Source organism: Mus musculus, chromosome 8 (assembly GCF_000001635.26).
Source record: "Mus musculus strain C57BL/6J chromosome 8, GRCm38.p6 C57BL/6J".
NCBI classification, from domain to species: Eukaryota; Metazoa; Chordata; class Mammalia; order Rodentia; family Muridae; genus Mus; species Mus musculus.
Window position 1 is genome coordinate 8,662,573 of NC_000074.6, and position 27,978 is coordinate 8,690,550.

At 41.3% G+C, this 27,978-nt stretch overlaps 1 protein-coding gene and 1 non-coding gene across 4 annotated transcripts; both read right to left on the reverse strand.

The window, feature by feature from the left end:
• Window positions 1–3,724: 3,724 nt before the first annotated feature.
• On the reverse strand, window positions 3,725–27,978 carry Arglu1 (arginine and glutamate rich 1). 3 transcript variants are annotated; one of them, XM_006508760.4, is made up of 5 exons: window positions 27,679–27,978; window positions 27,405–27,534; window positions 21,176–21,401; window positions 18,812–18,895; window positions 3,725–4,844 (listed from the first exon to the last, which is right to left on the reverse strand). In XM_006508760.4, the coding sequence occupies exons 1-5, from the start codon at window positions 27,743–27,745 to the stop codon at window positions 4,680–4,682; spliced, it is 672 nt and encodes a 223-aa protein (XP_006508823.1). In that variant the 5' UTR covers window positions 27,746–27,978; the 3' UTR covers window positions 3,725–4,679. The 3 variants fall into 3 exon arrangements, with proteins under 3 accessions (XP_006508823.1, XP_006508822.1, NP_789819.2); XM_006508759.4 differs by having other exon boundaries at window positions 27,405–27,539; window positions 27,594–27,978; NM_176849.3 differs by having other exon boundaries at window positions 4,004–4,844; window positions 27,405–27,965.
• On the reverse strand, window positions 27,521–27,590 carry Mir7654 (microRNA 7654). Its single transcript, NR_106114.1, has one exon. It is a non-coding gene; the product is annotated as a microRNA 7654 (primary transcript).

Below are 27,978 nucleotides of genomic sequence, written 5' to 3' on the forward strand. Positions count from 1 at the left end.
GGGATTCACGCTAGGTTAAACAAGGGTTACACACACACACACACACACACACACACACACACACACACACACACACACACACACAGAGTAATGTTTAACTTCCTGACTGAAAAAACTGACAGGAGCTGCTATTTGACCTTTACTGGAGAAGAGGAAAAAAGGGCACTTGTTTTAACCCAGCTTCTAAAAATACCATTTTCAGTAAGCCAGATACCCTAACACTCAAGGCATTTTACTTTGGGGACAACGTAAATATACTTTAAAAAAAATCAAAAATAATCCTGTGTGACTTCTAAAGGGGACATGGAGTCAGTAACTGCACACATATCATTTTGGTCCTCAACTGTTTATCCAGTCATTTAGGAAATTAAAACATAACCTCAAGCCATTTATATTTAACATTACATTTGTCATTATCCCAGGCAAATACAAAAGAGAACCATAGAAGAAATCCTAAAGCACGGCCACAGCAAGCATGCTGCAGTGTCTCTGAGAAGAGCTTCGTTTCACAACTAAATCCTTGGATGCTTTGAAAACAGGACACAACTCTATGCCAAATGACAACAAAATCTGAGGAAGTCGCTGGTTCCTAAAGCTAAGGATGCTTCTCAGTCAATAGACTTGGGAATTTTAAAAGTACAATGTATTACAAAATATAAATGATTTCTTACAGAGTGGCAGCAAAGCTGAAATTTCACAAAGAACAATCTATTAGCCAGCAAAAATGTACGACACACCAGGCTTCTAAGCCAATGCTAACCAGTTTGGTCCTCAGACTGTTCTGCAACTTGACCACACTAACAGCTCCAAATCGTTCATTTGCAGGGAAAGCGCGATCACATTCTTTAGGAACGGGTTGCAGTCAACTGGCTCTCGTTCAACCTTTTCCTTTATGTATTAATGGAAAAACAGTATGCTTCAAATGCAGTAATGGTACTATATTTGTTTACTGTCACCAGCATAGGTAGTAGAAAATGAAGCCTTTTTCCTAATGTGAACTGAGAGGTCTAGAGGCCCACCCAACAACCTGTGTGAGGTATTGTGGTGGGCAAATCCAAGTAGGTAACTGGCCTTCCTCTAAACAAAGTCTCTGCTCTAGGAACTGATTACGTACTTGGATAGGAACATGCAAAGTCAAATGCCATTGCTTGTAAGCTACAAATGGAACCACTGAGGGCAATACCTAGGTTAAAGGGAGAGCTCCATGCTATAAAAGGCCCAAGAGAACTTAGAGCCAACCAGTCCCAAGTTTAAGTCCTTATCAGGCAATTAATCCCAAGTGAACAGTCATTTACCCTAAGAGAACCAAGGACCACCCACATGTAAAGAAACATCTTTTATTCTAATCCTGCAGGTACTGAGATATTGAACAAGATATGATTGTATGAAATGGCTGGGTCATCAACATGCACTGCTCTTTAATTTACTGGTTTCAAAGTTTAAGTGTGAAAAATACAATCATTTCCACATCCTCCAATCAGTCGTCTGAGGATTGGAGAAGGAGCCATGTTCTTTTCAAATAGTGCTGGTCAATCCAACAATGTCTGGAGTGTCAAAGTGGCACCTCCACATTATTTTGCAGAGCACTCTAATACAAAGCAAAACAAAACAAGCACTGGGAGTTGCTTTAACAGATAGGGCTGAGGGGCTCTGACACTGGAATCCTCTGGACTCTGGCCTGCTCTGGGGCTATTTCAAAAACCACTTTCTCCAGTAATTTCACTATACGCCATACAAGGAGAGTGACCCAACTGTGCCAAACAGATGGCAACTGGCTACAAATGTATGTATGGTGCCATGCATTCGCCAGTGCAAACCTACATTATGGTGACAGCATCCTTCACCAGGACAACTCAATTCTAAAACCATCAACATACACTTCACAGATGGCAAGGTAAAAAAGGCTTACTGCTGGGGAACACCCATCTGCATACCTCACCTTTAAACCTAATAGCAAGTATTTACAATACTTTTGGAGCAGGTGATTTTAGCCCCATCTTCGGCATCTCTCAGGGCAATAATGCAAAGTATAGTGAAAGCTCTAGGTGAAAAGCAACTGAACTGAAGACAACTGTAATACCAGAAGCTTGAGTTACTAGCAGAATGGGATGTTCAATAACAAACTGAGGATCCTAAATAAAGCATGACTCAGACATTAAGTGAAATGGTACTAGACTCTGTGTTTATCCTTCTTAAACTTATGAGAAATATAAAGCCACTGACTTACAGTACATTTATAGTATATTGAAGAAAAATGGCCATACACACACACACACACACACACACACACACACACACACACACACACACAGAGGCAGGTGGGCACACAAGCAGACGCACGCACGCACACACAAGCTAGAGACATATGCCAGTACAATTAACTGACCAGGTCATAATTAAGAACAGCAACAAGCTCATTTACTACATCCTAAGTGAAACTAAAGTCCTCGTGTAGGGTTCCCTTCCCCTATTTGAAGCATGAAAGAGTCCTCACACCAAGCTAATTTAAAGGCTTAGTTTATACAGTTGAGATTTCTGCAAACTCCACAATATTAATGGCAATAACTACAAAATTTAAATACTATAATAAAAATAAACAGTCAATGATTCTATAACGCATCAAGAATTTCAAGTAACTCAAGAATTAACAAAACTGAATTAAAGGCATATTTATATTTAGTAAGTTAGGGAACATCTGAACTGCTAAGAGTGGGAAAGATTAGCTTTTATAATATGCATACAAAAGCAATGGAACAAATGAAGAAACAAGCTACTACATTAGAAGTAAAAGGTGGGTGCATATTATTGACAATGACATCTTCTTTCCTGTAGTCTGGCACTCGACAGTAATCAGTTACTAAGCCCAGGAACAATCCAGTATATCTCCGAGTCTCCAACACCAGACACTCCATCACCTAGCAACTGTGATTTCTTTTCACATGTGGCAGAAGAAACTGAGTGACAGAGTAAAGGCACGAAAAGGCTGATCTCAAGTATTTGGAGCCCAGGCTACTCTTCAAGTAGTGCTTAGAACACTAGCAGAGCAAAAGCAACTTTTAAATAACATGTCCAAACCTTGAATGTGCAACTGAGAGCAACAATGACTCTAAATTGAAGAGCTACATTAAAATACTAATCAGGAAATAATTTGAGCTAAGTTATGTTCTAGTAAATGAGGCAGACATGTACTTAGAGAGTACTAAGGTATCCTGTTCACTAAAACCTTCACACTATATACCTCATGGCCACTTAAAATTTTATCTTTAAAGATATTTAAAATGATTTCATTTTTCTTTACCACAGTGAAGAGTTAAAACTAAAGCAACAGCAGTTTCCAAAGCATGCAAACACAAAATAATCCACCAATTATTCATCTCAAGCAGCATTTTCAATGAAAAGGATGACCTGTCCCTGGAACCTTGTTCTCCACTACACCATGCCCACGCACCTCAGATAGCATTTCACAGCCTTTCCTTGAGTGTTTGAACACTAGTAAACTTCAACAAATAAGAGATTAAATGAGGCAGATTCTACTGGGTTATATGTAAGTTTCCACGTGCAAAAATACCCAAAGCAAGCCCAAGCCCCCAAGACTAGTAAATTTAAATAGTTTTTTCATCCCGCCCAACATGCTAGGGTGAAGACTATTTTTAGTCATTTTGAATGTACAAAGCCAAGTTCTAGCTGATGGTCTACCCTCTCTGAAAGTAACAATATTCTGTACTTTTAAAACATACTTTCTAGTGTTTATTAAGTATAATTTCTACAACAGAGGCACAGGTTTAGTATATTCCAAAGATAATACTTGATGTTATAATTCTTTTATCAGCATAAAGTAGTGTCTGCAAAAATAGCCAGTAAGTACTAATTCACAAGTATATATGGTGTACATAGAAACCCTGTGAAAAGTATGAACCAGAGGAAATATAGTACAGCTCTAAGGCTTCTAAAAGGAAACCACCCTCCAGACTTAACAGAACTTAATAAAAATTGCTTAAACATATGAATTTAAGACTTTACTTTATTCAGCAAAATCATTTATTTACAATGGGGAATGCTGGTTTGATTTTGTCAATGAAAGAAACAAAAGTCCGAGAGAGACAATGCTGCACTGCAGGTTATTTCTGTAGCAGGTGACCAACTGTTTCCTTACCTGTTGTCAGGAACCTCAAGAACCACAGCATCCCAAGGACACTGCTCTAACAACACCGCAGGTCCAGTCAAACCCTGGGAATTTTGCAATGCAATTACCAACTTTTTCTTTTTTTATAAATGCATAAAAAAACAAAAAGTCAGCAAAACCAGCATTATGACGTAGTAAACAGAGTATAACTCCGAAGTCAGTGGTCAGTGAACACCTTACCAGACCAGCCAGTCACCAAGTGACCTGCTCTTCAGCAGGCCCAGCCAGTACAGAATCCCAACAGGTGCAAAATACACCACGTCTACAAGACAGCAATGATCTGATAAGGACTTGACTTAATGAAGGAAAAGAGGGAAAATAAAGGGATTGCAGAGCATAGCCCCTATTAGAACAAGCTAACTTTCCAGATTTTCCAAATTAAAAAAAAAAAAAAAAAAAAGGAAAAAAGAAAACAAAAACAAAAAAACCACTTCAACATGAAGCTACAATACGAAGTTTTTTCATTTTTCTTTGCAAAAAGTTCAGAGTTTGCCATTCAATCCTGGGTTTTTAGTGAGAAGGACAGTTTTGGCCTGGACTTCCCCTTGCCCAGGATAATTTTTTGTTCTTCTTTTTGCTGACGCTGTCGTTCTTGTTCTAGTTTCATCCTTTCCTCATGAATCTTTCTTTGTTCTTCAACAATTCTCAACTGTTCTTCAGCCTGAAAGTAAAAAACAAGATCCATCAGTCCTGTCTCTCAGTATCTTTCGACTACCAGGTAATAACCTACAAATCTATCTAACATACAGAGACCAGTAGAGGAACAAGAATTATTTAATTAATCCTATTTATTTTCTCTATTTCAGTTATAAAAAATATATTTTATAGACTTCATGTCTTGATCACAAACTTGATTCTGTCTTGATATACCATTTAAAGCCATGACACACTTAGTCCCAGCAGATATGGTATCTACTCAATTACTGTATTTATAACTAGACATGTACAAGAACTGTAGTTAAAAATCCCCACTATAGTTCTATATTATGAAGTCAACAGTAACTAAGAATTTAGCCAGGCAGTGGTGGATCTGAGTTCAAGGCCAGCTGGTCTACAGAGTTCCAGGACAGCCAGGGCTACACAGAGAAACCCTGTCTGTAAAAATAAAATGAATTGTTCTAAGACCAGTTTCTTGGAAAGAAAAAAATTAGCAAAGGCTTTAGCCTAGCTGATTATAAAATGCTATCTAATTTCAAGTCCGCTGCAGAGTTAACAGTCAATCACAAGCAGTTGACTTACTGCATGGCTCTTTACACAATTCCCTTCATCACCGTGGGAAGTCAAGCTACTCTCACGACTCTCCTACTCAAACCTTCCAAAGAACCCTTCAACCGCCTTGCTTCTTGTGGGTCGTAACTTTGACCCTTCTAGAGGACATTAGGCACCAGTTAGTTGGTAACTCTGGATATTACAGTGGGAATGACACCCAAAGGGTAAAGGCCAGGGACAGTGCCACGACAGCGACAGCCTGCACAACAATCAATCAGCACCCTTAATTTCAACAGTGTCATTAGAAAGATAGGCTGTTTTAACCCTTGAATATCTCCATCAGTTACCAGCACATGCTCCCATTTTTTCCCATCTGACATTGGCCTACAACATGCACTGTCCTTTGAGCCCTTCCATTTCCTTTCAAAGTTACATTTGCAGTCATTGCTTCTGCCTTATTTTACTTGAAGCTGCTTTTAAGATGGTAACAATAAATCCAGTGATTTCCCATTATTTGATTCCAAACTTCTGTCCCCTCAAGTTTATCTTCATCCACACGGTGCCATACAAATCTGTAACAGTCTCTGATCATCGTCACTCCTGTCCTCACAATACTATTTTCTCAAGTAAAATGCAATGTAACTAGAGGCCTTTGGCAAAGGATAGAAATGACTATTACTGTTACGGAACACAAAACGTGAAATAATGTCCCGTGAGCATCAAAATGGCAGTAGTGTTGTAGTGTGGGCCTGTAAGCGTAGCTAACAAGAGGAAAATGGGAGGAACTTAGAAGCCTCAGGGTGGGCCAGATAAAAACTCCGGAGCAATGATGGTCACTGAATTCTCTGCCCTCCTTCTAGGCGACTGTTGCAGTAGCCTGGTAAACCATGTACCAAAGAGATCCCAAACTCCATGGATCCTTTGAGGATCAAGTTCTTTTTTCCCCCTTTTCTAATTTTTAAGATCACATTTGTGTATTTATTTAGAACATAGAGGAATACCACACATGGCTGATGAAGTCAGAAGACAACTTACAGGAGACAGTTTTTTCTTTCCATCACAAGGTTCTGAACATCAAACTCAGGCCATCGGGCTTGCAAACAAGCACCTTTACTCTCTTTGGCTTTGAGTGTATTTTCACCTCCACTGTCAGCACACTAGTTAAAGGGTATACATTTTCTCTGCACCTAAAATGCTGAGACTGCTCGCCCTGTACACAGTACCGAGAGACCCCTTTGCCTTCAAATTCCCAGTGATCTCTTTGGAAACAAACAAACAAACAAAAGAATACAGCTGAACTTCCGAAATTACCATGCCCTGTTAAGTGCCACTAAAAATCTACCAAGAAAAGTCATTCAAGTCGCTATCTTCCCTAGATTTACCAGTCATCACATCGCAGAAAGAATGATGCATCTGGGACTGGAGAGAGGGATCTGTGGATGAAACCACTGATGAGGACTACAATTCCGATTCTCATAAGCCACACATAAATGACAAACAGGCGTGCCAGCAATACCTGCAACAAGGTGTCTACCTGAAAACTGGTGAGCTCCCAGTTCATCAGGCTAAGAAGACACCCATGTTAACCTCGGACGTAAAACCTTCATGCTTCATCCATCTCAAATAAATCACCTATCTGGGTGCCAGTGCTAGGTGGCAAGGTGTATGTAGTAAAGGCCTTTCCTCCCGTGTGTGCATGCACTTGTGAAACCTTCGACAAGTTAGACACCCAGACTCAATGCTACCTGAGTTGAACCTACAAAACCATTAGGATCTTGTGAGTGAGGTGGAAAGAGCAGTGTCATTCCATGAAAACCCTTTAAAGTCACACATACAATTTTCGATGCTATCAATGTGCGACTGATATGCTGACTGACTGAAGAGCAGCTAGATTCAAAGCTATTAAAATTTACTCAACTATTTCAGTTTCTGGAATGTTTCATAAACATATCTGTAAATGTGAGAAATTTATAAATATTGTATGAATGCAAGCTGGGTGAGACTTGATGCTGTCCTCAATGACTTCTTCGCTTTGGTTTTGGGACCCCCCTGGCAATGGGCCTGGTTAGGCCTGGAAGACTGGGCTATCACGGCAAGTTAACAGGCCCAAGGATATTCCTTGTCCACACCTACCCAGGCTGAAATGACAAGCTTGAGCTGAAGGACACGTGTGCTAGGATCACATCCAGATCTTCACATTTACATAACAAGCTCTATTCTGACTAAGCCATGTTCCTAGGACCCCAGATTCATAATTTTACAAAAGTATTTAATTGTATAGTTTAGAAAGAAAACAAAGAAGGCTAAAAGAAAACATATAAAACACCTGTAAAACAATATTGAACACTTACGAAAAAACAAAACAGGGATGGTAGTGGTGGCTGGAGAGATGGCTCAGCAGTTAAGAGCAGTGACTACTTTTCCAGAGACCCAGGTTCAATTCACAGTACCTATATGATAGTCCACAACCACCTGTAACTCTAGTCCCAGAGAATTTAAAGCCCTCTTCTGTTCTCAGTGGACACTGAACCTACGTGGGTGCATAGACTCACATTCAGGGAAACACTCACAAATGTAGATAGAATATTATTTAAAAGCAAAAAATAAAACAGAACTAGGGAGACTGTTCTGGTGTTAAAGTGCTTGCTATGCAAATATGAGAATGTGAGCTCAGATCTCCAGCACTTGTGTAAGAAGTTGGGTTCGGTGACATCTAGTGCTAGGAAGATCTCTGAGGCTCACTGGGCAGTCATAATCTACCTGAAATGATTAGTATCAGGTTGTTAAGAGAGATCATTTCAAGATGACAGGAAAGGCTTAGGCACTCAGTATCTACTTCTGGTCTTCTCCCGTGTGCCACTTAAAATACAAAGAAACACTCTCACACACTCTCATTTTTGTCTTATTTTTGTGTTATCATCAGAGGAGAATAAAACCATGACATATTTATATATGCTTGAACATGCATTTCAAGAACTCTGGAAAAACAAAATCACAACTTGAAAGTCTACTTTGAAGGTGGACAAGTAAGGTTTAGACAGAGGAACTTAACTTTGCTTAATAACAAACCAAAAGACAAGACTTTAAATGTGATTACATTACATGAGCAAAAATTCAGTAGCAAAATTTTTGCCTTAGCAAATCATGCTGCAATGAGCTCTGGTCTCAGCTTCAATTAGTCCACAGTCTAAGATGCCCTTATGAACTGCTGCACAAGGAGGACTGCCACCTTGGATAACCTAGCAATAGGATGAATCTCCAGCACTAGAAGCAGTCAATTAGAAGCCTTTCCTTTTCAGTGAATTAACACATAAGCTAGGTAGGCAAATGTCCTGTGCCCATGCATTCGCATTTCTTCACAAATAGAATCCTCAAACACAAATTAGGCAAGCTCACCTTCTTTAATACCCGGCTCCCCAGTGATGGAAAGTTAGTTTGCTGTCTAGTCTATCCGCGAGCCTCGCCGATACCTTACTTGCTAGGTATCCCGAGCCCTGACTCCTCTAATTAGCGTCCCAGCCCAGCCACACAACTTGTCTTCCCCCCGCTTGTTCCCTGTGTGATGAGTAAGGTTTGAACGGGGAAGAAAAGAGTACAATACCCACCTTATCCACAAGGGATCATTTAGTGGACACCTGTGAGGCCAAGGTCAGTGTCCACTACACTGCCGTCATTAGGATCGCTGTTGATAGCCAGTATGCCTACAACTATGCATACCACTGCCTTAAAGTGGCTGGTGAAAAGAGGTCACAAAACTGAAAGTATTTGTCTTAGGGTAAGGCCTGGTTGTTCCTCCCAGCATCTTCTGTACCATCTAGTTTATCAGAGCCTACCTATACAACGGAATTAGCATTCTCCTTCCCGGACTGTCTAACTCTTCAACAATCTAAAGAAAGAAATACTTTTTATTCATAGCGATTAAAGGATCAAGGGGAAAGAATGGAAGATTGCACCAACAGTCACCATGCCTTCTAGACTGTAAGCTCTCTAAGGCACAAAACTTGATTGGCTCTGCCATTTGTACTTCTAATTCCTGTGTTTATTTTCCTCCCTGGAGCATATGTACTAATGTAAATCTCATTTTTGGCAGGAGAATGTTTAAAAAGAAAATAGTATCCTGCATGAAAAGGCATCTTGGATTCAAGGTCACCTTCAACTACAAGACCCTTCCTCACAAACTAAAACTGTTTAAAATGTGATATGCTGCTCAATCCTTCATACACTTTTCAGGTGGTATGGGGCGCCAAGCCTGTACACAGGCTAAGACATAAGCACCTCAGTTATGCTGACCTGAGGAAAATGTTCGCACCTCCTCTAGAGCATTACTCACACCTTCTAAAAGAGCATGCATGCTCACTGTTCTACAACCTTTACTCCTCAAACTTAATCACTTGTAAACTCCTCAATCAGTCTGAAACTTCAACTCTCGATATTTCAGGGTATTCTGTATTGCCTAGAATGGCAGTTAAGAGTGGGATTTGAGGAACAGTCTCACAGCTTCAAGACCTTGCTCTGTAACACTGACAAGGAAAATGATGTCTTCAGTGTTTTTTTTTGACTTTATGTGCTAACATTTCACATTAAGGGCTCGGTAGTGAAGAGCACTTGTGTGTTACTCTTGCAGAGGACCCAGGTTCAAATCCCAGTGACCTCAGGGTTGTTCACAACCCTTAATCAACTCAGTTCCTGGGATTTAAATAAAACCCTCTGTTGACCCCAGACACCTAGCAAACATGTGGTACACATATATACATGCATACAGAAGAAAGTGAATAAATCAAATAAACATTAAAATTAAAAAAAAAAACTATTTCACATTTAAAAAGAAAAAACTTGTATACTAAATATAGATGTCTCTTTTCATCTTCTGCACCCCGAATTCTTTATCTTGGGGAAACTTTTTTGTGTATATTGTTATTCATTTCCTTCTAAATGCTTGGAAGTTTTCTTCAAGGCCTAGAGCTCCCTGGCACACTCATATTCAGAAGGTCTTCCCCCATCTTTCTCCCTCTAGCCCTACTTGGAAGGTTTGACCAATTTATCAATTCTCTCTAAAGCATCTAACTGGTACTTGATGGACATAAGACCATCTTCTCACTTTATTTCTCTTCAAGTCAATCTATGCAATATCAACACATGCACCAAGATCTAAACATCTTTTTATTCTGTGTTTCCAAATACATTAACAGAAGGATTTCTCATCCTGATTTCTTAGTCACTTCATTTCACACTAAATTACATATCTGGTACCAACCATCCCCTGAGGAGTGTGCACTGCACTATTACTCTAAACTATTACCTACTCTTTCCTGGACTGTCTAAACTCTATAACAATCTAAAGGAAGAAATATTTTTTATTCGTAGTGATTAAAGGAACAAGGGGAAAAAATTGAAAAGTGTACCAACAGTCACCATGCCTTCTAGACTGTAAGCCGAAAGTCCATTTTTAAATGTCGACAGTAACATTTAGTGTCTCTCTCTCTCTCTCTCTCTCTCTCTCTATATATATATATATATATATATATATATATATATATATGGTTACACCTTAAAGGCGCCCTCTTTCCAGTTGTGTGGATTTTCTGTGTCTACTATATACAAAAATTGTTTAAAAGACAAAAATCACAGTCTGCACTATTTAAAGCATGGGACGAGAGCAGCAGGTTCTCAGCCAGAATAAGAATCTGTTCCATCCCAACACTAACCTTTAAGGCTACTATCATCAAATCTCTGTTCACCTTCCCATTAACATTCCCTGTCCCTTTTCAGTCTCACCTCCTCAGAAACTAAGTGTTCTAGGCCCCTCCTGCAGCGATACTAGAACAATGATATGGGGTAAATTTAAAAAAGGATTTTATTTCTCAGTTCCAGGTCAGTATTCAAGATGCTGGCTATCCAGTGAGGAGCCTGTGACTACATCACAATCCATGACAAATCAGCATTGACTAAGAAGGAGTAAAATGGATCCACAGCCTCAAGCCCTAAGTACTTCACAAAGGTCCTACCTCAAGACCAAAGTAAACTGCACTTTATAAAGTGCTTCAGTGAAAGCAACAGCATCACCAGACACACGGGGACGCCCTCCCTGCCACTCCTTTTAAATCATCTTCATTCTTGAGTATCACTGAGATGGGTCTGGGACCTATGCAACACATGGAAAAAGCTGTCTAGATACAAAACCTTTCTAGAGCAAGTTCTTTGCAAAACGCAGTATTTTGGATTTTATGTTTGGCTTGCAGGCTCATGTGTGTGCACCAAACGTATTTGGTGCTCACAGAGGTCAGAGAATGTAGTGATCCCTAAAACTGCAGTTACAGAGAACTTTAAATTGCCAGGAATTGAACCTAGATCCTCTTCAGGTGCAAAATCTATTCTTGCCCACTGAGCCAACTATCCAACATTCTGTGACCATCTTTTGCAATCAGGGTAGCCCAGACTCTCCTAAATAACCAAATGTGCTAGTTTCTTTTAAAGTTATTTTTTTGTTTTGTCCCATGGGGGTGAGACGCCTTACCTTTACACTTGGTTCAGAATCCCTGTGAGTTCTACCTTTCACACAGCGGTAGGACATAGCTTAGCTAACTAGCCAAGGACCACTCTTCCCTCCAGTTTCAAATAACACATTTTAAACACTTCTGAACACTAAAGAAGCACCTGTAAATAATCCACATTTCTACGGTCTTAAAAAAACAGCAACAACTATGTACTTCCTATTATGTGCCTCAAAAGCTTCCAGTTTCTGCAGGATTCCAAAAGAAGCACAAAGCAAAGCTTTATTCTGGAGTCTAAGTCAGCATGTGTCTTAGGGGTTTTACTGCTGTTAACAGACACCATGACCAAGGACAACATTTACAGGAGGACCTGAGAACTCTGGATCTTTTTCAAGGGCAAACAGAAGAGGTCTTCCAGGCAGATAGGACTAGGGTATTAAAGCCCACGACTACAGTGACACACCCACTCCAACAACAAGGTTATACCTCCTACTATTGCCACTTCCTGGGCCAAGCATATGCATTCCACTCCCCGGTCCCCACGAGTCTACGGAGGCCATACCCACTCATAGAACAATAAAAAAGAGATTTAGTCCAACCTCCAAAGCCCCATAGTCTATAGCAGTCTCAACAATGTTAAAGATCCAAAGTTCAAGGTCTCTTCTAAGAGTCACCCAATACCACTTAATTGTAATCCCCAAAGCAAGACAGGTGGAAACCAGTTAGGCAAACTCTAAACTCTGCATCTCCATGGTTGCTGTCAAAGCGGTTCTCAGATCTCCAACTTCCTTTTCATCTTTGTTAACTGCAACAAACTTCTTTCTCCTGGGCTGGTTCTATTCCCTGTTAGGAACTTTCCTCAGCAGATAGCCCATGGCTCTGGCATCTCAAAATTCTTGGGGTCTCCAAGGCAATTTCAATGTTACAGCTTCTTGTTCCAATATCTGGAATCCACACATGACCTTCTGGGCTCCTCCAAAGGGCTGGTGTCACTTCTCTAGCTCTGCCCTCTGTAGCATGCTAAGCTCAGGCTGATCCACTCCATTGCTGCTGCTGTCCTATGGTACTGGCATTTCCAATACACTGGGAGCTTCTGCTGCAACCAGGCTTCACCAATAGCCTCTCATAGGCTCCCTTTATGGTGCCAAGCCTCAACTTCTTTGCATGGCCCCTTCAGTTCTGGACTATCAACTGCAACTGAGATGCACCTTCACCAAAAGTCCTCCCTGGCCTCTCACACGCCAAGCCTCAGCTGTTCTTCATGATGCCATCAAAACCAGTACCACCTGGGTGATTCTTACACATTATCAAGTCCAGCTGCAGCATGAGGTAAAAACCTTGGTTATCTCTGGAACACAGCTTCTTCGTGCCCTAAGAAAACACTCCCCAGAAGATTTCACCTCAATGATGCTGGTCTCTTCTTTATCACCACTAATCTTAGTTCCATCTACCCAGCATCAATTGTCCCAATAGTCACTTCCAGTCTTGACTCTAAAGCTAGAGCCACATGGCCAAAGCTGGTGAGTTCTGCGGCTTGCTGGAGTTAGAACATGGCCCCTTTGTTCTATTACACTATCACCAGCTTTGTTTTCCAGCTCTTTCACTGACTAAGCTCGGCTATCCTGGAACTTGTTCTGTAGTTTTTCCTTGAACTCAAGAGATCTGCATGCCTGTCTCCTAAAGCAGAGATTAACGGTGTGGCCCACTGAGCCTGTACTTGAAGTTTTTCTTCACCTAGAGCTTACTCTGCCCAGGCTGGCCTTGAGATCTGCTTGGCTTGGCCTCCGGAGATTAACGGTTTGTACTACCATACCTGGACCTAAACTTAGCTGGGTGGTCAAGGTCACCACTCCCTTAATTCAATTTAATACCCTTGAACACAGGATTTAGCTCCAGTCACTTCCTGGTGCCCCTTTAATACTCAAACCATTTTTTTTTAATATTTTTCCTCTCTAAACTTGCTATGATTGTTCAAAATTCTCTTCATGAGACTTAGCCAGAGAACAAAGTCTGTTGGGCTTTTTTGAGACTTCCTTTATCAATGCATATAAAAATCTCTTTACTTTTGCCTCAGGTAGACTCTTCAGACAAGGGCAAAAAGCAGCCATATTCTTCACCAAAATACCACAGAAACAGTCTCTGGGCCACTGAAACCTCTAGGACCAGGTTTCCACAGATCAAATCGCTCTCAGCAACAAAGTATTCCATAGTCCTACTAGGACTCTCCATTAGGCCCCAGTTAAAGAATTTCCAAATCCAAAGTCCACACACATTCTTCCAAAAAGCCCGGTCAGGCCTATCACAGCAATAGCCCAGTCCCGGGTTATCAACTTCTGTCTTAGTTAGGGTTTTACTGCTGGAAACAGACACCATGACCAAGGCAACTCTTATAAAGATAACATTTAACTGAGGCTGGCTTACAGGTTCAGAGGTTCAGTCCATTATCAATCATCAAGGTGGGAGCATGGAAACATCCAGGCAGGCAGGCAAGGTACAGGAGTTGAGAGTTCTACATTTTCATCTGAAGGAGGCTAGGAGAAGACTGGCTCCCAGATAACTAGGATGAGGGTCTTAAAAGCCCATGCCCACAGTGACACACCTACTCAAACAAGGTCTCCTAATGGTGCCCTAGGCCAAGCATATACAAACCATCACAGCATGTTATCAGAAATGCACTCCCTTGGAAATGTCAGGAGGCCCTTGAATGCTTCTGGCTTCTGTAGCCTCCAGGGACGACACCGTCTAACCACATAAATCTTTAAATCCACTTTTTTTTAAAAATGGAGATTAAGACCTCCCTAATGTCCTGGATGTCCTGGAACTGCTATGCACCACCATACACAGGTAAAGAAAACATTTTGAAATCTCATTCTGCTCTGTCCTTACTTCAGCTTCTGATTTATGTCATAAGGTAAAGAAAAATCTCCCTCTACCTTACTCTTAAAAGGACACACGTGATGACATACAAGAAATAATTGACAATAGTCTTATTCTCATGATAACTAAATCACACCAGCAAAAAGCACTCCCCATGTTTTTGACCATATAAAGCAACATCCAAACATTCTAAGAACTAGGTAGGTATGTGAATTTCTCAGTCTACTATCACATACACTCAGAAATAAAACAAAACAACAAAACCCTTTATTTTCCTTAGAAGTCTTTTCAGAGTTATCCATTGCAAAGTGAGCAATAATTTATACCTAAGTATGTACATCGTTTAGCCTTTCAAACATGGGATTTAAACCTCTCACAGTGATAGACTCACAAGGGTAAGAAGTAACCTGCTTCAGTATTAAAAATATCTGTCGACGTGTCCTTTGCACTGATTTCAAACCTTGAACACCCACCTACTCAAAATGCATTATCCTAATGACTCCTAGCTACAGTGACCCAGAGACGGCGCAGGTCAATCTCTACACTGCATGGATACTACACAGGCATAGGCAGATGCTGGGATTCTTCCTGGTAACCAGACAGAAGACATCCCTCTCCACAGCAACAGCTAAATCTGCTGGTAGCATGCCTGTAACACTGCACACAGGAGTTCAAGTCCAGCCTGGGATACTGAGATCCACCTCAAAAAGAGAGAACTAGAACATAAAATTCTGCTTCCTTAGCACAATACCTTACATTTTATAGGCACAGCATAAAACCCGGAGAAAACATCAAAAAAAATGTTAATGCTTCTTTAAAAAAAAAATAAAATGGGCTGGAGAGAATGTTCAGTGTGGCTGCACAGCACTAGGGTCGGAGCACACATCTCTGTCACATGTCAAAGTGGGTCCTGGTGGTATGCATTCATCTCAAACTTGTGGGCTCCAACTGAGGGTGAAGGTGGAGGCAGGCAGATCCCAAGAGCTTTCCCCAGCCAGTCTGCTAAATGATTAAGCTCCAGGTTCTGTAAAATCCCATCACAAACAAACAAACACAACACAGAAAACCTGAAAGTGACTGGGGAAAAACAAGCAGCGCCCCCTCTGGTCCCCACCAGTGCATGCACATTCACACACAGACAGAGGGAACGAAAATTCTGCATTAATAACTCAAACCATTTGAAAACAGTCGGTTGTCAATTCAAGGTCAAAAACTAGGAGTGTACCTACTTAATGAAGCCAGCTCACATTTGGATTTGGGAGTTTACAATCAAATATGTATGTTAGTTACTTGGGTTTTTTTTTTTAATAGAAAAACCCGTGAGAAAGCAATGCACAGACAAGAGTTAACAGTGGCTTTCAGAAATTCCACCTGACTAACTCTAAAATATCCCTCTTACTCCTCACTGAACTAACTCCATAATTAACTGTTACCATGAGGGCACCAAGATAAAGTTAACCAAAAGGATGACTTAAATGTACGTCCCTTGCTAACTACCTTTACATGGCCGTAAAAATGAAATGCATTACTTATAAAAACAAAAAAACAAGTACAAACTGGAGAAAAGATGTAAATTATACTTGGAAATACCAACTAAAGCAACACATTGGCTCATCTTTCTTCCTTCTAAAAGGTATGAATATGCTTTTTGTGAGCTAATGTCCAATTATAATAGATTGTAGCTGGCCACTTTGTACATTATGTCTTTCCTGTTTAGAAAAGTTGTCTGAGAAACAAACAAACAAACAAACAAACAAGTCTTATTTGACTGGACATCTTTCACTCTTAAGAAAAAGTACTGTGTGCAAATGTAGTTTCACATGAGTAAATTTTACAAAATACATTTCTAGAAGCAGAATTTAAGGTTTGTAGTATATATCTATGTACTTAAGCATTCTCTGAACCTTGCATATTCCCATCTACATCTGCAGGATCACCATGTAAGTGCTTCCATTACTCTATCTTAGTCAACGCAGAGTATTTCCTAGAGAATAGTTAATTTATCATGTCATATGTAAATAATTATGTGAATGTTTTTGCGTTATCAGGAAGCTGGTCTCTTCAGTTTTCACAATCGGTTATTCTTTCAGAAATATAAGTACCAGGTCCATTGTCTCCTCTGGCCTGCCTCTTGCTCTCACACACACACTTCTTGGCAGGCATCAGGCCCTTTCTGTACCTGTCCTCAGAGACTCCACACGCTAGTCCCTAACTGACCTCAATGCCTTGACTACTTTACTTCTTTAGCTTATGTTCCTTCTATCCAAGGTCTAACTCGGAAAAAGATAGCTTGGAAAAGTTTCTGGACACCACCCCACCACAATCAGGTCAATTATATCCTATTATCTATACCATTTAAACATTCCTGAACCATTAACTTTTTCTTACAATCAGCTGTCTCCTCAATAAATTATGTTAAATGATTTACAAGAACATAATTCCTTATCTTCCTTCCAATGAACTTTTGTCAACAGATTTTAGTGAATGGTTTCCTCAGCTAGAATGTTTCCTATTTCTTGTTATCTACAGTGTATGAACAACCATATTCATTACAAATTCCAGCAGGCACAGCTGCTTTCTCAGCCAGGCAAGCGCCACAGTTGATGTAGCTGGGAAATTCTGTGTGTATGCAATGACCTACTGCTTCTCCTTCCCTTTCTCAAGTGCTTCATAGACAATTCATCTTTGACTCTCTCAGGAAGGACATTCCACTTTCTACAAGCAAAATTTTCTTCACCAGCCATTTCTAAGAAGCCCAACATTATTGGAGTGGCCATAAATGAGTTATATCCAAAGTTTTTATCAAAGTCACTAGAAGTCCAGGTATTTTTCAACTGAATTTTACTGTCAATTCATGGGAATGATGTCATTCCCTACAATCTACCAGCAGACATCTAGAACTGTGCACATCAACCCACAAATAGGAAAAAAGCATTAGAGGGCTTACAGAAACATGACCTCATAAACAGGCTTTAAAAAATGAAAACTGGCCAGTAGCTTTTCCTCTAGACTGTGGTCACCGATCTACACACACACACACACACACACACAAAACACAACAACAACAACAACAACAAAACTAGAGAAAACGTAGTCTTCATATGGGTAAAGTAGTAACTCTTATGGGTAGACCCACACCAAGGTGAGGCCTATCTAGGCCATTGTCAAGCACAACCTACCGCAGCCACCTGCTCTCTTTCCCATGTCCTCACAGAAATAGTTCCCAATCCTATCTTCTAAAGTGCCAGACAGTTACCCTAAAGTCCATCTCCCAAATCTGAAATAAGCCCTCTCCTTCCTTTTGCCTGCAGTCACAGATGCTCTAGGACCAAATACCCTTTGTGCTCTTCTGAATAGTCAGTTTCTAAGGAAACTAACCTGCTCTTCCCCCTAAACAGAAGTCTCAGCAGCAAATACATTTCTTGATCTTGTTATTTCTACTGCATTCAATTCAGACTTTTCTAGAATGTCTCTTGGGTCGTTGTCTACACTTGCAGGACTACTATCTTTCTTGGAGTTTTGAACTACGTATATTACTCAGTCTCTCCTTATATTGGCCAGTTATAGTTTTTAAATGGTATGTTTAGTCTGTACTTCTGTTTAGATTATAAATTCAAAAGAAGTAAAATACATAAATTGGTATATAGCACACCTGGAATTCCAGCACCTAAGTTGAGGCAGAAGGATCAGGAATTCAAGGCCAGCCTGAGATATAGACCTAAGGCTGGGGGGCGGAGGGAGTGCAGAGGCTAGAATGTACTATTCTTTGATTAAATGGACAGTCTTCCTTCTGTCCAGTGATGGAGCGCGTATCTGTCAGCTATCTAAAGAACCTGGGTGTTTTGCTTTGTTTTCCCTGATGGTTGGTTTCCAGGTCTAAGAAATGTCAGTGTTAGGACTGAGTAGTATATCTCCTCCAGGAAATGTTTTAAAGCACTGAAATGTTATAATTCTCTCCAAAACTCAACCTCAAGGTTCTTCAAGTTCATCTAATGACTCAGCACAAATCCACTCGATATGGAAGATGGCCTCCCAAATGCACAGCACTCACCAGTTTGGCTTGTGCTTCTGCGATTTTCCGGTTATTTTCTTCTAATATCCGCTCCAGTTCCTCACGCTTTGCTCTCTCTTCCTCCTAAAGGGGAGGACATGTTGCGATGTTAGAAAAATAAAGTGTTTGCCTCTACAGCAAATATTTACTAATCTTCCTCTCAGCTCTGTTGATCTGACTTACAGGGCAGCTCTACAGCCACCTTTCTGTCTGACAATGATATACTGTGCAGCCACTAAAAAATTGGTTTCTAACACTAGATTTAAATCACCCCTCCCAGTCCAAAACAGCAACCGACTAAACCCTCCCTAGTAGTCTCCGGGCAATTATTACTAATACTTTAATATCACACAAATCAACAAGGACAACTACAAAACTGGATAGTATTTACCAAATTAAAAATATATATAAAATATAAATAAAGTGAATATTTGTCTCACCAATTATGGATACCTACGTATTCTTTACCTATACTCCTTTAATCAGCATTAAAAGTTGAGTATTTACTGTCTTGTCCAGTGTCCTGCAGAGTGTGCTCCTCGGCTGCCATACGCGCCAGCTTCCTCTTTAAAATGATTTGTACTGTTAGCTTGGCAATACCTGCATCAGCAGCTCAACCATTTATAAAGAAACAACATACAAGGGAGGCTGAGCTGAGGGATGCAGATGTTTATGGTAAGAAGGAACAAAAAATGTAATTCATCATTCCTAAGGCAAACAATTCATAAGAAAAATACATTTACTGTTAGTGAAAAATACAAATGTAATCCATACTAAGGACTGCTTCCATGGGGCATGGACTTAACATCAGATGTTGACAATCACTAAAGGCAGCTTATATTGTTCATCTACAATCTGCACTCAAATTCAGGAATCCAGGGGATGCACAGTCAGGAAATAAAATTCTGTCATTTTTTTTTTCTTGGAGAATTTAATGAAGTTTTATAATGCAAACTATATGAAGATTGCTTGATGGTTTGGGCAGTGTTCAGATCACAGCAGACATACTCAAATGATTTTAGTATTTGGAAAGACTGTAGAGGATTGTGTCCGTGTTAAAAAAAAATGTTAATATGAAACAAAAAGCAAATGAAGAGAAAAAAATCTTGCTATGATTAATAACTCGCTACAAGATAGCACAATTACTCCAAAAATATCTCCATTATTAAGGGCATTGATACAAATAAAAATACCATACACTGAATTTTAGTCTGTGAAACAAACTACAGACAGGTCTATATAGTTAAGACAGGACAAGGGAAATGCACTGTACAAGCAAAGCTTACTAGAAAGCAGAGATTTAACACAATGTCAACTTGTCCACAGTAACGCCAGGATGAAAAATGACAGTAAATCATGTGTTTAAGCCGAATATTTACAAATTTATGTTCAAGAAAACATTAACTACAGATTCCCTGTGTCACACAAATGGGATCTGTGTGTTTATTAACAAACTGTGAATGGACACTCAGGGCTGGGAAGCAATTAGCCCTGAGTGTTTCTGTGACTTTCGCCACACTTTATGATCCTGGAGTAATCAGTGCAAACAAGCCATAAAGCTTCAGTAGCAAATTACTGTCTCACAGAAAGACATTTTCAACTTCTGCTCCAGCTGCTGATAAAACAAATCATGTGTTTAGCTTGACTCCAGACAAGGACAACCTGTTCCTTCAAAACTCTCTAGAGAAAAAAAGGAGTTGTTAGTAGGTACTTTAAAAAAATAAAAAATAAAAATAAATAAAAAAGATGAACAATCTGGACATTTTTCCTTAAAAGATTCCTTGAAACACATTAGGAGAATGGAGGGCCTTATAATCAGAATGCTAGATTAGTCCACTGTGTTGAAAGGATTGAGGGAGAGGATGAAGGATAACAGAAGGAAAAAAGAACAGTAAGAAAACCTACGTATCAAAAGCAGGTGCTGTCACTCAATGTCAGACCCTGCTCTCTGTAATCTGACTGAAGGCAAAGCCTCTCACAGTCTAGGTAGCAGAGTGATAACAGAGAAGAAAATGCAACCGCGGGTGGATCTTTAGCCTTTTCCCTTTACCACTCCCTGGTTCCCCCTACCCTCCCAAAAAAGAATGTAGTCCTGCAGCCATGGCAAAAGTTTCAAACACTTCTCAAATATGTAAGCCAGTTCCATCGGATCAAAAATATCCTTGAATAAGTTTTAAGAAAGTAACTTTTAAGTACCAGTCAGCACTTCTGGCTAAAAAATTATCTTTCGCAGCCATGTAAGTTTAGATGAGAAAGGAATTAAGATAGTCGCATTCCATCTCGTTCTGGACTGAGCAGGAGGCACACCTGACACTGAAAGTTTTGCCATGGACTGTCTCTACTTTCCAAACGACCGAGCGTTACCTCTCTGGCTTTTTGTGCTGCAAGCTCAGCTTGTCTCTGTCGCTCGAGTTCTTCGAGCAACTGCTTTTCCATGATGCGTTTGGCTTCTTCAACCCTTCGGAGAACTTCTCGCTCAATTTCATCCTTCCTTTTCTCCAATTCTTCTTCTACCCTTTTTGCTACCAATTCTTCCACTCTTCGTGCTGTTTCTTCCTCAATGAGTTTTTCTTCTATTTCCTGCTGCCGACTAGCAAATAAAAGTAGAAAAGACAACTTAATATTTTAAAGAACCTAAGAATTAGAAAACTAACTTTAAACCTACTACTAAACTGAGTCTCATTTCTTATAGCCTTAATAATTATATAGCTTGTTTTCACACCACACTAAAATAAATAAATAAATGAATGGATAAAAAACTGCAGCCAGGATAAGTAATACAGAAATTCAAATGGAGATAAAAATCTTTGGGGGGGAGTCCACACATTTTAAATCTAGAAAAGCTAGTTAGCATAAAAGAATCTAAATCATTAGATTTATTAGGGACAGTAGATCTGAAACAGCATCTGCCTCTGCTAGAGCCCATGGTGCACTTAAGCGGCTCTATCCAAGGTCGAGCTGCAGGAAGCTGCACTCACTTTGCCTGCTCCGTAAGTGAAGAGCAGACAACAGAGACTACCCACTAACAGCTGTGGCCTTTACTCTGGGTTCTGAACTTCTAATCCTGCTGTGCCTTTTCCCTCTTGGATATTTTAAAGTTGTTCTGGAGGTCAGAATAGAAAGGTAAAAATCTATTGTATTATCAAAGCTAAATTAAGTATATTAGTATTCTCACTATTTTAATTCCATTGACACAGTGTGCTTATTGACTGGAAATAAATTTTTTCTAAAACATCTACCAAAGGACTGTCATAGAAAAATTGTACATTTTGATAGTCACTGGTCCCATACATCTATTTTGAGGTTGGTAGGAGGAAAAACCTGAAATGATCTTCCATTTTTAATCAGATGTTAAATGTAAATATTTTGGGTAGACTGGAAGCACGTTAACACCACACTGACCTTTAAGTATAGCTACTAGAGAGTAGTAAGACACACATTCTGATCACATGTTTCTACCTAGCAGTGGGCTAAGCAGTACTATGTGAAGAATGAACAAATTCAAAGGTTCTTAATGATGTATCTAAAACCAAAAGAGGGCAATTTATTAATACTTCCCCCAAATTATCAAATTAACAACAAAAAAAAACCTTACAACTTTTACCTTTAGAATCTATTTGACATACAATGTGAGAGTATGACATACAGTATGAGAGTCATTCAACTGATATAAGATGTTGTAGTCTCATGTGACATGAGCATTAAACACTCTGATATATTTCGACTCAATTCCTACCCAAGGGCTTATCCCATCATTTCAGTTTCTACACTTACCTCTCCTTTTTACGAGAGAGAGTAGGTAGGACAGTAAGTCTGGTTTTCCTCAAGGTCTTAGTTATTTCCAACAGTGTAAGGACTTATCTGTAATTTTAATATTTCCTTCCCAACTACAATTTTCCAACAGTGTATGAAAGCCTAAGGTTTAACACATCCCTCCTTTTTAACTTCCTATCAAATAAAGAAATAATTAGAATAAGCCCTTTGTCAAGCCACCTGGTAAGAAACAGCAGATATCCTCTAAAATGACAAACTACCCATGAGAAACAAAGACAATGAACACATATCTCAATTTAATAGCAATCATATAGAGTGGTTTTCCTATCTACTGAAAAGGAAAAAGAACGATGGACTACGACAGCAACTTTAAACTGTATTTTGGGCCACATGAGGATAACAAAGATTACTGTGCACATGCAAAGTTTCCGTTCCTTCTATAAAATCATGACGCTCAATGTGGTAAAACCTAAGGAACTCCACTTAGTTATCAGGGGGAGGTGGGGCAGAGAGTGCTAAGCAGCTCCCATCAAGACTCAGATGACAGAGACAGGCTGGGAGGGAGGCAGGCAGGCAGATAAAGGCCTAGGAGAGCTCATCAGAAGAACAGGAAGCTCTCAGTCACTTTACCAGGTATTTGGTAAAAGTGCAAAAGACCCTTTTTTGGAACAAGCAGTCAAGCCCCCCCTAAGCAATAGAGCAAGAGACAGCAATGCCACCCACAGATGTGGCTGGTATGAAAAGCCAAACCCATTCAACTTTTTACTTTCAGCAAGAGTCAAAGCAGCTTTACCTGTCAGCTATGGCAGTCTTTATTCCCAGTGATCACACCAGAGGGCAGGTGACAGGTAATAAGCTGCTCAACTAAGGTGTCAGATCTATCTAAGTGTAGCTCAGAGGTTTTATAGTCTAAAGCAGGGCTGCTGGTCTCCCTTTGTTCCTGGGGGAACTGTAAGGCACCCCAGCATGCCTCCAATAACCTTATTTATGCACCATAAATGAGGAGTGGGCAAGGTCCGGGCTTCTCAGCACTGCTACAAGCCTCACAGAACATAATTTTGGTTATTATTCTCAAAAAGACTAAAAATGCATCTTCAGGACCCAGAGATAAATATCGAATCTGTTTCTAGAGTCTGTGGCAAAAAAAAAAAAAAAAAAAAAGTTCAAGGCCATATTATCTTACTCCCTTTCTACATAAAACTCAGAAAACCAACAGGCACACAGACAACCAATTTAGGCAACTAGAGTACATCATCTTCACTGATGGCCAAAGTTAACAGGAAGCCAACAATAACAACACCATTAGCCCAACCCTTCCATTAAACCAACAATCGTTCTTCAAAAGGCAGCCAAAGCAACCCTGGTCCTGATCTCACAGAAAGACTCACAGATTCTCTGAAGCCTCTCCTCAAAAGCTGCTGCCCTCAGTGCCAGAGTGCCTTGCTCACGGGTTCCTTGGGAAGGGGAAGAGAGGTTGTTCAATCTTGCCTTTCTCTAATCTTTGTCTCATCCCTGGAGCCCAGTGCTTAGCTAAAGAAACTCCTAGGACAAGTTATTGAATCAAGATCAAGGTTTTATCAAGTGGCAACAGGTCCTCATTTTTCTCATGTATTTCAAAGATGGTAATTGATTAAATAAACCAAACCAGGGTTGGCTAAGTGAGGGCACTGCTCGCTAGGTAGAACTGATGCTGTATTTTAAGACATCCTAAAAACAAGGAAACTCAGATCTTGGAACCTGTAGGAATTGCTTAGTAATTACTAGTAAACACTAATTACTTCATACCTAACAAGGTACTAAACACTGGGCCACTTGTGTTTATGTAGCATGCCATTATTTAAAACTCCTGTTTCTGAGGTAAATTATAGCCACTCTACTGAACAGGATGAATGCTGTGTGGTGACATAATGAACCTTAACAGACCCGCAATCTAATGGGCTTAAATCTTTTGTACCCAGCAGTTTCTCCAGGAAAAAGGTGAGGCAAGGATGGGAAGAGAACCAGTACCAAAGTGACGCAGAGGTCTTGGTGCTGCTCCACCACTGTCTTAAAAGCTCTAAGCTCCAGAAATATATAGGCTCACGGAGTAAATTCATTCCAAAGTTCTTTACCCTCAAACATGAGCTCTGCTTATTTGCCTAAGAATCATGAATTCCAGTTCACCTGGGATACTCTTGGGCTCCTGATTTGTAATTCAGGTAACACTAAGAATTGAAACTCAGACGTCACTGGCTGGAGGAAGTTACCAGGCCAATGATATGATTTGCTACAGGTTATTCGTTATCTTTTTTCAGCAGTTAGCACAACTTAAAAGAATACATAGGAAATGTTAATATTGGTATAGTACATGGATGGGAGATCACGATACTTGGCTGAGATCCAAGGGCAAGAGGAAGATCTGATTCAATTTTGAGCCATGTGAATTAGCTCCTCAAAAATGTGAATAAGGGGGCTGGAGAGATGGCCCAGAGGTTAAGAGCACTGAGTGCTCTTCCAAAGGTCCTGAGTTCAAATCCCAGTAACCACATGGTGGCTCACAACCATTTGTAAAGAGATCTGAAGCCCTCTTCTGGGATGTCTGAAGACAGCTACAGTGTACTTACATATAATAAATAAATAAATCTTTTTTAAAAAATGTGAAAATGTAAAAGCCCACCTTTTAATTATGTTATTGAATTATTTTAATGAACTAAGATTATAATTACTGGATTTCTTATTGAATTATTCAGCAAGCTGTGCCTGGAAGCATGGTCAGTTATACTCAGTAACACTGACTGACTCACTCTCAGGAAAAGAACTAAGTACTTGATAGCATCTCCAATCTTCACAATAAAATGGGACTCCATTTCACAGACGAACTCAAATGATTTCTTTAAGGCCTTGGAATTATACTAGTCTACTCATCTAACTCCAGACTCCATGAAAACATTCCAGGCACTCACAGACTTTTAGCATCACCATGTCCCACCCTGGACTATTTTTTTTTACTGCAAATATACATTCCCTGATGTTTTTTTCAATCCTTGGAACCAACTGCTCTTCTCTTTATATAGTCCCCATGGCACTCTATCTATTCCCCAGGTTTTATTAACAGAGTAAAGCCCTGTCTGTCACCACCTTAGTTAGCTAAGCTCTTTCTTATATACAGAACCTAGGTGTGTCAAGGGCAGACTCCTGCTTTTCCCTCTCAACTACACTGCCTGACAGTCTGGTCTCATTTAAAGCAACGGAAGGTAGAGAACAGTTGCAGTAATAACACTATAAACCTGACAGCTAACTCCAGTGCTTTGCCTGTATCCCACACCCAACTGTACGAATACAAATACTCAATACTTTTTCAGTCAGTTCCTTTTCCATTCTTCCTTCCACTTTGTTCTCTCAGGGAACCAGGAAGACAGCTTACTCCTTTGGTCCACACACACCCTACAGGCCTGACAGCCTCACCATCGCCTACCCTGCATTCCTGATGAGATACTCCCGCTGAATTTACTATAGTATTACCAGCCATCTGAGCTAGAGCATGTCAGAAGGAGCAAATCGATCATCTTCCTATCAACTGACCCTGGCACTTATTAAAGGTTCAGTAAACTAGCTGAATGAACTAGCCAACCAATATTTGTAAGCAAACTACTTTCCCTCACTCCCAAGGCACCATCTCCATTGTCTTTTCAGTGTATTCTCTGCAAAACATTAGACCACGTTGGAGCAGTGTCTAGTGGATATGGAGAATTTAGTATTAGCATTGGCTGCCAGCCCTGTCCCTTTCCCTTCTCAATGCTAATGGCATAGTTGAACACAGCTCTATCGATGTTTCATTTCATCCTATGCTGTCCACGTGCAATGTGATGACTCCTTTGTTTTCACGTGGAGAACTGTCAACTGTCACACACAACTATGTCTATGTTCTACTAAGCTACAGGCTTGTTCCAGATCCTAACAGGATTCTATGTGGCCAAGGTGTACTGAGAAACAGTACAAGCCAAGACCCCAGTTCCACTACAGTGCTTCGCTGTGTTCAATCCCTTACCTCCCTCCTAGGGGCTTCTGGAAAACCTGCCTACCACAAAAATCTGCCTTCTATTTTTTTGCAGAAAATAGAAACCCCTACACAAGTCATATACACAAACTACCTAGTTCCTGCTTCATAACCACTTATTCAAGTCTTCAGTTAATTACTCCGGAAACGATGGCTGGCTTAACAGGGAACACATATGCTTAGTATTATTGCTCCACGTGGCTGGGGCGGGGGGGGGGAGGGGGGCTGGGCACATCTTTTTTAAAAAAGTACTTCACAACGTTCAAGTTTACTCTGGTTGGGTCATCAACACCTACTTTCACATCGAAAGCCGCCTCACTCAAAACCACGTGATCTTCCCCCAAATTTCAAGTCCAGTCCCCTGATGGGAACCGGTTTTGCCCTAAGTGAAAAATTCGGATAAGAGCGCTCTGAAACTAGAAGCATTTAGGCGGGCAAACAGCAGGGTCAACAGTAGGGTCAAGCATGCTCACTAGAGGGGCTGAGGCCAAGACAAAAAAGAGAGGGGCCGGAGAGGCACCCCGGGTGTCCGCTGCAACTTTGTGCATCTGTCTTTGAACGACCGTATGAAAGGAGGTTCAGAAAGGGCCCACACTCTCAAGCCGGGCGCGCCCCGGGACGGACCCCCGCACAGGTGCCCTGCGCTCCAACGCCTCGGGCCCGGGGATCCGCAGCCCCGCCAACCTCCCGCCTCGCGCCCTCAACTCGGACTTCCGGGCCGGCGCTCCCGCCCCACCCGGCCCCCGTGAGCGCGCCCCGCGCCTCCAGCCGCGCGCCCCTCACATTTTTCGCTGTCGCTCGAACTCCGCCTTCTTCTCCTCCTCCTCGCGCTTCTGCTTCTCGTCCAGGCTGCTGCGCTTGCTCACCGTGCGCCCGAAGATGTCGATGCGGTCGGGCGGGGACGAGGCGCGCTCCCGCTCGCGCCGGGATGCCGCCGCGTTGGTGGAGCGCGAGCGGGAGCGCGACTCCCGCCGCCGGTTCCGTTTGCTCTCCCGGGACTTGGAGCGCTTCCGCACCCGCTCCTTGTCCCGCGAGCGCGAGCGCGAGCGGCTGCGCTTCTTGTTGTGCTTGGAGCTCTTGGTGTGCTTAGAGCGGGACGAGCTCCGGCTCCGCGACCGGCCCATCCTCGCGCCGCGCGGCGCCCGCCGCCTGTCGCCCGCTGCCCGCCGCAGGCCGCCCCCTCGCCGCTGGGAAGCGCGGCCCCCCGCCCGCGGACCCTCCGCCTCGCCCCAAGCGCACCCGCCACGCACACGGCCGCCTCCGCCGCGAAGGCCTAGCAGGCCCGGCCCGGAGTCCCTAAGATGGCAGCTGTGGCAGCACCGGCCGCCCTTCCCACAATGCCCCGCGCCGAGCGTGC

What these genes read in the sequence shown, in the direction of transcription:
- Arglu1 (NM_176849.3), bottom strand. Translation starts at nt 27,745, where the DNA reads ATGGGCCGGTCGCGGAGCCGGAGCTCGTCCCGCTCTAAGCACACCAAG. An exon ending in CAGCACAAAAAGCCAGAGAG is followed by an intron (nt 18,896 to 21,175) that starts GTAACGCTCGGT and finishes CCTCCCCTTTAG; the next exon opens with GAGGAAGAGAGAGCAAAGCG. An exon ending in CAGAAGCACAAGCCAAACTG is followed by an intron (nt 4,845 to 18,811) that starts GTGAGTGCTGTG and finishes TTTTACTTTCAG; the next exon opens with GCTGAAGAACAGTTGAGAAT.